The sequence below is a fragment of the Penaeus monodon genome, chromosome 41, assembly GCF_015228065.2.
Source record: "Penaeus monodon isolate SGIC_2016 chromosome 41, NSTDA_Pmon_1, whole genome shotgun sequence".
Classification (NCBI taxonomy): Eukaryota; Metazoa; Arthropoda; class Malacostraca; order Decapoda; family Penaeidae; genus Penaeus; species Penaeus monodon.
The window spans coordinates 16,274,420-16,285,251 of NC_051426.1; the positions used below are offsets into that span (position 1 = coordinate 16,274,420).

Sequence of the window (10,832 nt, forward strand, 5' to 3'; positions counted from 1 at the left end):
GGTACGGGATCATCCGCCGCAAGGACCGGATGTTCCAAGCGCCTACCCGGAAAGCACGCCTGAGGTTAAGCCTCGGGTGGTCACTCCGGGTGCACGCCACCTCTGCCGCTCCCGCCAACACAGCCCCAGATAAAGGGGGTCGGCCGGCTGTGGGGGGGGTTGTCACCTGTGGGGTTCCCGAGGGCTTTCCCCCACAAGCTTCATGGTGGGTTGGCGCCTGCCGGGGCGCAGGCGGGACGAGTAACTCTCGCTCCAATCCTGCACCCCGACATTTGCCCTCCCAGCGGGACCCACAGCCCGCCTTACTGCTGGTGGGAGGGACAACACCCCTCCCCCCAGCATTTCCATTTAAAAAAGACGTTGCCAGAGGGTCATTCTGGGGGGAGGAGACTGGCAAGGCCCACCTCCCCCGAGCCGCCCCATTTCCCCCGGGTGGCTAGGGGGCAGAGTTGGTACGAAGCCAGAGCGTGTCCACACGCCGGTGGGCCATAACTCCGTACCTCTGGGGCCTCCTGCTGCTCCGAGATCCCCCACAGATTTAGCCTGGGACCGCAAGGTACCCAGTTACCCATGGGTGGCCACGAGGAGGCACTGCAGAAGTCTTAATGATGGAGAGGCTGTGACCTGGCAGGGAGACTTATGCAGAAGCTGCTCCTTTTTCGCACTGGGCTAGCCAGGGGTGGAAGCTGCAAGCGAGAAGGCTTTACCATATTTCAGATGAATTATACTGAAAATGAAAATGCAGTACACATATATCTCAAATCCAGTACATATATAGCTCAATAACAATCTTGCATAACAATTAAAAATTCAAAGCAGCTTTTTTTACATGGGCATGAAAATTCAATGGTAGTCAAAAACATTATAAGAGGTCCAAACATGACTGGTCAACCAAAACCTAATTATCCCTTTCTATTGCAAAATGACCCTGCAACTGCATGGCCTGGCAATAAAGGGAATTTGCCTTCTGGGTTTCCATGAAATAACTGAGAGTCAAAGTATTCTCCACCATTTTTGCATGATTTTATACTTACAAGCTGCAAAATATATTACCAATAAGATCTCGTACCAGCCATGACCTGAACAACTTGGCTCCACATACTTCTCAGGTTGGGTCACGCCAGGTCCAATAGACTTGTCCTTGCTCTCTCAAGAGCAGCAACCCGACTGGTTGACACCAGACACCTTGCAGCTCTTTGACTGGACCGCTGGCTCCCCATGTTCCTGATTCGCTGACATGGCTATCATTACTTGAGCTTCTCTGATTGTGTCAGTATTCCCAGTTTTCTGACACAGATTCATACTACTTAAGCTTCAGGATCCAGGAGCGAAATCATCAATGGATCACACTAGAGATGCATTTCAGTCAACCAGTAGCAACACAAAGACTGCCATGTCCTTCACTGACTGGGGAACCTCCCCAGCTCTCCCATAGAACTCCACATCACCAACAGCACTCACCCCTAAAACAGTGGGAACTCACACGCACTCAATCACTCCCTAAAGAGACAATGGCCAGTTCAAGTAGTAGATATCATCCTATCTACCACAATCTTTTCAATGCAGAAATTCATCAAACTCAACTTCAACTTATTTCAAAAAGCATGCAGATGAAACCAGCCAGCTCACTAGAAGGTACTTCATGTTTCTTGATATTTCTGAAGTCTAATACACACTAAATATAAAATCTAGACTTCCACATAAAGTATCTTGGCTGTTGCCAGGCAACTGAGACACTTTTACATTACACTCCAGGGACACTTTTGGGACATAACTTTATTGGCTCTGGACTGGCTACCAACTGATGCAAAATGATTTGAGTTAATATCAAAAGTAAACTATAACATTACTGGCCTCAATATTCAGTGGGGGACAAAACAGAATTATGACTAGAGATCAACAGTCCATTGCATGACTTCTGTTGGATAAAATATCTTCTTATATACATGAATCAGCAACAGTATTGAGTGATTATTCATTCAGTTTTTCTGGAGCAGCTGCACCTCGGTCCTAAGTATATGTTGAGCACCTTTTTATCTTCATGTGCACAAGGCTGTAAGATTAGGTTCAAGTATGGAGGCTTTACGGTTAGCTGAAACGTGTATAGACAGTAAACCCATTCACTCCAGTTCTTGAAAAATCTCAGCAGTCACAATGGATAGAGAGAGATTTTCATTAGAAATTTCCTGGACCAGAGACCTGTCACACAGAGTACTAACAGGTACACAAAACAGCAAACTCCTGTTTACCACCAAGACAACAAAAGTGGCATCACTACATTAAAAGGGTTAAAGCTTCTTGTTAACCATTCATTCCTATACTTACCTATATATTAAGTCAACCATTTTTTTATGTCTTTCTTGACTATCAAATTGGCCGATTTTTTTTTCTTCTTCTATTTTTTTTTTTTTTTATTTCTACAGAAGGCTGAACACTCACCTTTCATGAGCTGTTGGACTGTGGCTATTTCCTCCTGACATTTACGTTGTTCCACAGCAATGTCATTTTCAGCTGTACATTGTGCAATTGTGACTGCACTGCGAGCCTCCTCCAGTTCTTCCTGCAGCTCTCGCACCTGAGAACGTAGCACCTCCAGTTCCACCTCCACTGCTCTAGTATGATCAGACTGCAGTCTTAACTCCTCTGTTAAAATCAAGACAAATGGGCTTTCACTTCCTGCTATCTGATGTTACCTGCATCTTCTGGAGAAGAAAGCTCAATAAAGGACTGTCAGCAGGTACTTTATGCATATACCATTTATCTACAAAATTCATAACTTATATTATTAATGTGACTGAAAAAAAACACCAATAGGATAAATATAAAATAATGAACAATGCCATGATCATCAACCAAGTGTTGTGGTGATATACTATACAACATCCATCTCACATGTTTCAAGATGATGAAAGTGTTTTGCAATGTCTACTCCTTGTGTAAAATGCAACAAGAGAGACCATTAACTAATGTGTTTCTATCTTTCTTTTTAATCTTAGAACCAAAGAAGTATAGAGTGAATATTAGCAACAATTACCATCAAACAGCAGGGTCACTGTGCATGGAAGTCACTGCTATCACACTGACACATTACAACATAATACAACAACTCTTCATGAGGAATTCAAATACTGTAAATGTACACAGAGCTGTCAGTGAGTCAAGACAAACAATTATATCATGCCAGTGCAACCCAGCAGAGGTAAGCATTAGTCATCGATACTATTGCAAGATATTGGTTCTTGTAACAATGAAGATAGTTTATAATTTTTTACCAGAAAAATAAGTAATTATTACATGCCCGTACATCAATAAGGCTGAATTAGTTCATGAAATTAAGCTATATTAGTTCAACTTTCAAAAAACACTTATTAGTAGTTTTAAAGGAATAATTCACCCTATGCCAGTTATTTAACAAAGCTGTAGACTCTTCAGTGAAGCAGAAAATTATTCACAAAGGTGTTGTATTTCCTCCATTCAAACTACAAACACACAACCATTTGGTTTTAGGTGAAGTGCTTGACAGTTGCTAAATTTTAGGTATTCATGCAGTTAGTCATCATATTCCTGAAATGACATTCCTCAAGTGATCACCACCACCACTATAGTGAACTTTCCCCCCAAAAAAAACTTGTGTCCTTTTCACACTGCTTTAAATATAAGAAGAATGTTATTAAACCAATGTTGTTATCATATGGTATATAATTATTTTTTACACTTTTTTCATTAACCCTTTGCCGACGGGTGGCATGTACACACATGCCATGGCATGGCCGGACTATCTGCTGGGGGCATGTATGCACATGCCATGGTGTATGTATGGACATGCCATGATTTTTTTGTTACAATCACGTTAAAATATTATTTTTCTGCCACTGAAAGTGTGATTAAGTCGTTTTTAACACTTTCTCATTTTACTATGCAAAAAAAAAAAAAAAAAAAAAAAAAAAAAAAAAAAAAAAAAAAAAAAAAAAAAAAAAAGAAACCAACGATTTCAACTCCGTGATGCCGCACACTGCTTATTTTATTCAGACTATAGACTGAATAATGATTAACAATGGAGTCTATATAATAACAAAAATACCCTTCAGTCTCGATTTATCAGGAAGTATGGCAAGTAGAGACTTTAGAAAATAATGAAAACTGAAAAAACATCATATCTTCGTAGTATTACAAAGAAACGGCATGGGATGCTGGTATTTGGCATGAGTGGTCGCGCATGCTAGGGCGACGATATAAGCCCCCAGCAGCAAGGCCTGGGCCACTATGAATACTACCCGTCGGGAAAGGGTTAATATTCATATCCCTGTGTAGTTTATTGACACCACAGAGAAATGTAAAAAGGTTCCACCTCTCAGGTGCGACTTATTCAAACCCTAATATAAACTTTTAGAGCACATGCAGATCCATAAATCTCTGTTTTGTTTCCATGCTAATTCCCTAACTTCTGCTATTAAGATCTTTAGGATCTTTTTTATAATTAGGGGTCCTCTCTTAAACTTCATACCAGGATACTGAAATCTTATTTTAGATATTATTATGACTAGTTCAAAATTCATAACCATATTAGGATAAGTAGACATTAATACTAACACTTATGAAGTAAACCAATTCCTAGAGGAGGAGGTTAACCTGATAATTGCAATGTAAACAATGGAGAGTATGTAGCTGTGACATAAACTATGTAATGGAAAAACTTTTCAAAAATTTGTTGTGCTACATGTTTCTCCTATATGTCCACATAAGCATTACTTCATCATTACTTCATTACTTACTCATTAATGAACTCATAACCATTTTTCCTACACTTTTCCATGCACTCTTTTGAAAATTTGCATTTGGGAAGGCAACATAGAACGGCTAATGGTGCAATTATTGTGTTAAAGATTAAATATGTAAGTTTTTATATACATCCAAGGTCTTTTTGGTATCTCCTATTCCAATAACCATCTGCAAGATTATTTAATATATGTTTAGCCTTACCTTCTGGTGAAAGAGCTACTATCTTGCTTGTCTTATACTTTTTTCCCTTTTTCTAACCTTTTATGTAAAGGCTCATCACTCATTCATGACTTCCTATTTGGCATCCATTTTGAATCAAACTCTCTTTACCATCCTCACTTCATATCCACTTCTTTTATTTTACTTTCAGTGATTCTCTAAATCTATATGAAGGTATTACTGCTAACTTTTAACTCGCCTTGAAACAAGAAGATGCACATCCAAAGGTGTCTTCAGACCAATAGCTCAAAAATATGTTCAATTAACTGTTTTATTAGTTTAAACTTTCATCTATAACATAAGCACTGATACCGTTAACTTTAATGACTACAATCCCATGATTGTAGTACATTAAGGTCAACATGCTGATGAATATATTACAGATTAAAGTGTAAACTAACAAAACATTTAATAAATGCATTTTCATGCAATTGGTCTGAGCACGTGCATAGCCTTAAATGTTCAATGACTCTATCCTTTTGTCTAACTATGGCTCAAATCTTGAACACTTGATTAATGTGGGTCTCTTTTAGGATTATCACCTCTGCTAAATTGTAAAATCCATTCTATAGTATCTATTCTGCACACAAGCACACTACATACAACTCAAAATCAGCATAAAACCCCATATACATGTGCTGAAGATTTATCCTCAAAAGGCCTTTTCTCCATCTTCCCCAGTCTGATCGACATCTCAAAGGCACTCAATTCTGCATATACCTTCCAGCATCCAGGCATCTCATCTTCAAATCTCACCTTCTTTCTGAAGATAGAGTTCCTTAAGTTTGGCCCTACGGAGTCCAAAGTCTGCCTCCTGTCGCGCATGTTCTTCAATAATTTACGCTCCCGTTCCTTTAACTCCGAGACTTTGGCCTGCAGTACTGAAATTTTACATGAATGCAATTTGCAATTCAAGTCTACTGGAACTGCATCTTAAAAGTAGTGATCTTTTTTCTAAATATATAAGTGGGTGGGGTGTGTGTGTGTGTGTGTGTGTGTGTGTGTGTGTTTGTGTGTGTGTGTGTGTGTGTGTGTGCGTGTGTGGGGTGTGGTGTGTGTGTGTGTGTGTGCGTGGGGTGTGTGTGTGTGTGTGTGTGTGTGTGTGTGTGTGTGTGTGTATGTGTGTGTGTGTGTGTTGTATGTGTGTGTGTGTGTGTTGTATGTGTGTGTGTGTTGTTGTGTGTGTGTGTGTGAGTGTGAGTGTGAGTGTGAGTGTGAGTGTGAGTGTGAGTGTGAGTGTGAGTGTGAGTGTGAGTGTGAGTGTGAGTGTGAGTGTGAGTGTGCGTGTGCGAGTGCATGCATGTGTGTGTGTGTGCGTGCATGAGCACATGTATATGTGCATGCTTACATACAACTGTTCACCTGCATACATGCAAGGTTTTATGTATGCATATTTAGATATATATGCAAATGCTCTGACACATATGCACGTGCTTGTGCATCAGTCATGTACCTGAGCCCCACAGTATAAATAAGCACAGAAGCAGGTGTTGGTGCAAGTGTCATCGGAAGTGTGTACTAAATACTAGACGTGAATGAGTGAAAAAGCACATATGAGCTTGTTTAACCATACTAATAAAGTTTATTTTGACTGGAAAAAGCGACTTAAAATCAAAGCTAAAGATTACTTTTTGCTAACTCATAATCACAATTCATGTTTTAAGCAATATGAGCACGTTAAATAACTTTTAAAAAAACCTTCCTAAACTTACACTATATACCATAAATTTAGAGGGAAATGCTAATAACTTCAGCAACTTCTTTGCTTTGGCATTACAATATACCCTTTATCACGAGATATGGTCAATAACCCTAACAAATTTAGCAGCAAAATAACCTCTTAATATAAAATAATTCTGATGATGAATTAGATTCTAATACAGAACTTTGCTGATTAAAAAAGCAGCCACATTTATTTCACTGGAGCTATGAACTTTATCATTCACTTAAAAGTTCAAATATCTGACATTCTTCTTATCTACTAATCTCATACACTAAATGACAAAGGAGATGCTTATATTCAAGATAGGAAATACTAAAATGCGCTATGAAATTTATTGAAAATGTACAAGTGATAACTTTGTTCTGAGGAGAACAAACATAAGAATACTTCTCTAATAAGAAAAATCAAGTATATGAATGTGAAAGAAAATCTCTAAACTATACTAATTACTAAGAATAATGCAAATACAAGAAACATTATACCAACAAACAAAGTGCCGAGCCATCGCCTAGCATGTGAAGTGTGTTGCCAAGCCGCAACGATGTGGAGGCAATAGCTTCTTACTGAATGTTTGCCTGCCCCTACCTTTACCACCCACAAATTTATTCTTTTTTCAAACCATAAACAAATTACACTACCATATCTCCCCAGCTTTGGTGATTAAAAATGGCCTATAAATTTGTAATAAGCATAGTAAAGCCTTTCATTTACAACTTCAATTTCCTCTTAAGATGACAAAATCCAGACATACGGATTCCTTCAGTGGTGCCTCTCAGGTGTATGAGTATGTCTTGAAGGCCCAGCCCACACAAACACTCATGCACAGTATCAAGATTCTTCTTTACAATGCTATTAGCCCTTATTCTGCATACATTTTTTGTCATTTTCCAAGGTCTTATTTGTCATCTGTATCAAGATGGTAACTGACTGTTTTCACAGAACAAATTCCATATCATCTTTCCAGATAGTCTACAACTCTGTACAATAACAATAACAATATGTAACAATGTGATACTTGAGTTATATTTTCATTTTCCATTACAAACCCTGTGGCAGATATAGATTATTGCACAGGGAGAAAGTATCATATCTGGAGCTGGTGCCATTCCAGGAATGGCCTACACACAATACATAATAATAATAATAATAATGATAATAATAATAATAATAATAAAGATAATAATAATAATAATAATAATAATAATAACAATAATAATAATAACAATAATAATAATAATAATAATGATAATAATAAAAAATAATAATAATTTAGAGATTTGTTCTGACAGGCTCTTGTGACTTCAGTCAAAATGTGGCTTGTCTGTTTTTGTGCTTCTAACTGCACCGTGTTCAAGGAATGGCCGGGGGTTTCGATCCCCTGGCAGTGTGGGAATCAAACACAAGTCAGCGAGACTACTAGGCAAGAACGCTACCACAGCACACTGATAAATAGTACATTCCCGCTTTGTACACTTCCAGCAAGACATCCCATCACCCTCCACTCAGCAAAATATTTTGTGACATAATATCCATGTTATCTGAATCCAATAGCCTCTAAGGTTCCCCCCCCCCTTTTCATAGTGGTCATGTGCCAGCCATTTTCTGCTGGATACTCAGTTATTGGCAGTCACTTGGAAAATGTGATATATCTTATAGAGAAACTACTCATGAAATAACCTAATATTGTGCATTTCCTATCAGAAAATGTCTAGATTAAACTACACTTGACTCCTGTTAGTTACTGTTGATAGTTGTATTTTTTCTTGTCACCAGAGATGCCTTCTACAAAATGAAATTTGCAAAAACATTTCTGTGACCGATAACAGACAATTAAATCTAAATTGTGGGAAATTATTAGAATAATCCATCAGTGTATTTGACAACCACCATGATTTTTATTAATGGTAAACCACTTAAAAAATATTTTTAATTTTTTTAATATAATCAGCTTGAACCTCATATACTTATCATACAAAGATTCTAACACAGAAAAGAATTAAGTCACTAATTACAATTTCTAATGGCTCTAGCTTCATTTGCTGGAACTAATTTCCTCTTCATTTTTTTTTCTTCTTTGTCCACTCCTGAGGAGTTTCCAAGGATGCCTTTGACTCGCAAGAATTTTCTGTTGCACTTTTTTTTTTGGCTAAGCAAATAGACCATCTTCAACTAGTATAAAGGGCCATTATGTGTGGAAATCTTCAATGGTCCAACAAAATAACTTAAAAATATATGATATCTTTACTTGCACCTTTTTCTTATTTATCTTTGTATTTATTTTAGTTTATATTCTTTAATCATCCTTTTTTAAACTATGCTCATAGAATGGTAACCAATAACATCAGGTGTGAAACCCAAGGACAAAAACTATTTAAAGGAATAATTTTTCTGCTTCTATTTCATAGAAAATGTAAATTCTGATGTAATATTTTCTATATCACATGCTTGGTTTTCAAACTCTGAGTTCTTTTCAGTTCTCAAGCTGAAAAAATCACACTTGATTCTTAAGATGAACTAAATCTTTCCAGATTATTTAAGAGCATTACTACTATTCTTCTCTCTTTGATCTATGGAAGAAAAACCCACAATACAAAAACTAGATTTATTGAAAAAGAGACTACAGTTTCGAAATCCACCTGGATTCCATCTTCAGGTCTGAAGATGGAATCCAGGTAGATTTCGAAACTGTAGTCTCTTTTTCAATAAATCTAGTTTTTGTATTGTGGGTTTTTCTTCCATTGTATCAGCACGGATGAGTGTTTTGCTATTCATCTTTGATCTATGTTAACTAGTATACCAGTACTTGTTAATATCTTTTCTGAAATTGTGCAAGTATCTTGGTGTTGTAAAATAAGAATTACCTTTACAATATTATACAATTTGACTTTTGTTTCCACTGTCTAACTAATTTCTAAAGTCTTCCCCCATCTTCTGACCATTAGAAATGCCAATGAGTGTTAGACAACCCAAGAGAGACGGATTTCAAATTTTCTACAAGGGCAGAATGCTAGGATTTCAAATGCAGAACGTGGTTGGAATCCAAATTTCAAGTCACATGTAGCCATAGCCTCAAATGTTATCTCACAATGCATTAATAGTTTTACAGAACAAGGCTGCAAGTAGTACACTTTGTATTAAAACCATTTTACAAGGCAGAGTATTTACAGTTCAAAAGTTGCTCCCAAATCTTTGGGTGTGAAGGGGGAAAGTGTAGACAGCAATGTCTTCTCTTCTTTAACGGAAGGTTCATGTTTGAGCCGCCGTGGTTACAGCATGATAATAAATTGTAGTTTTCATGTTGTGATGCTCTTGGAGTGAGTACGTGGTAGGGTCCCAGTTCCTTTCCATGGAGAGTGCCAGTGTTACCTTTTTAGGTAATAATTCTCTCTATTTTATCCGGGCTTTGGACCAGCACCGACTTGGGCTAGCTTGGCAACCAGTGGCTTAGGTAGGCAATCGAGGTGAAGTCCTTGCCCAAGGGAAACAACGTGCCAGCCGGTGACTCGAACCCTCGAACTCAGATTGCTGTCGTGACAGTCTTGAGTCCGTGCTCTAACCATTCGGCCACCGCGGCCTTGACGATCATGGGCTTCCATGATTTTTCTTGGCAATTTTAGGAGGTGGTTTTCCATTGCCTTCCACCCGTTTTTTTTTTCTTTCTTTTTTTTACAACGTATAAAATGTTATCAAAAGTATGCACAGTGCAGGAGTACACAACATGGATATACATGTTGCTATATCTTTTATTGATATATATATATCATTAAAATCACATGCATACATTTAATGGGACACTGACTTATGCAAGAATGCCACATAATATAAGCACCCCCCCCCACCCACAAATTAATGCAAATACTGTACCATATGACTAAGTTTTTCTTGGTAAAAGATTACACATTCTCTTCTACCCTTTTATCCATCTACAAACTTTGGTATGACCTAACTTGATGAATACAGCAGCCTAAAGGCCCATTCACGCATATCAGTGGTATATCAGTGCCCCATCCGCTCAGTCTGTCAGAATATCCCTACATTGCTACCAAGTAGAGGGAATGTAAAATATCTACGACAGACTTAAAAACAAAAAAAAACAAATAAAAAATATTGA

General features: G+C 37.8%; 1 protein-coding gene across 1 annotated transcript in view; it reads right to left on the minus strand.

Moving 5' to 3' along the window:
• The window catches only part of LOC119598415 (rab GTPase-binding effector protein 1-like), a 36,308-nt gene extending 29,804 nt beyond the window's left edge, over positions 1-6,504 (minus strand). The window contains exons 1-3 of the mRNA XM_037948059.1: positions 6,433-6,504; positions 5,755-5,812; positions 2,440-2,643 (exon numbers count right to left, since the gene is read on the minus strand). Coding sequence (XP_037803987.1) covers positions 2,440-2,643; positions 5,755-5,812; positions 6,433-6,504 — 334 coding nt within the window. The remainder of the gene's footprint in view (positions 1-2,439; positions 2,644-5,754; positions 5,813-6,432) is intronic.
• Positions 6,505-10,832: the final 4,328 nt, after the last annotated feature.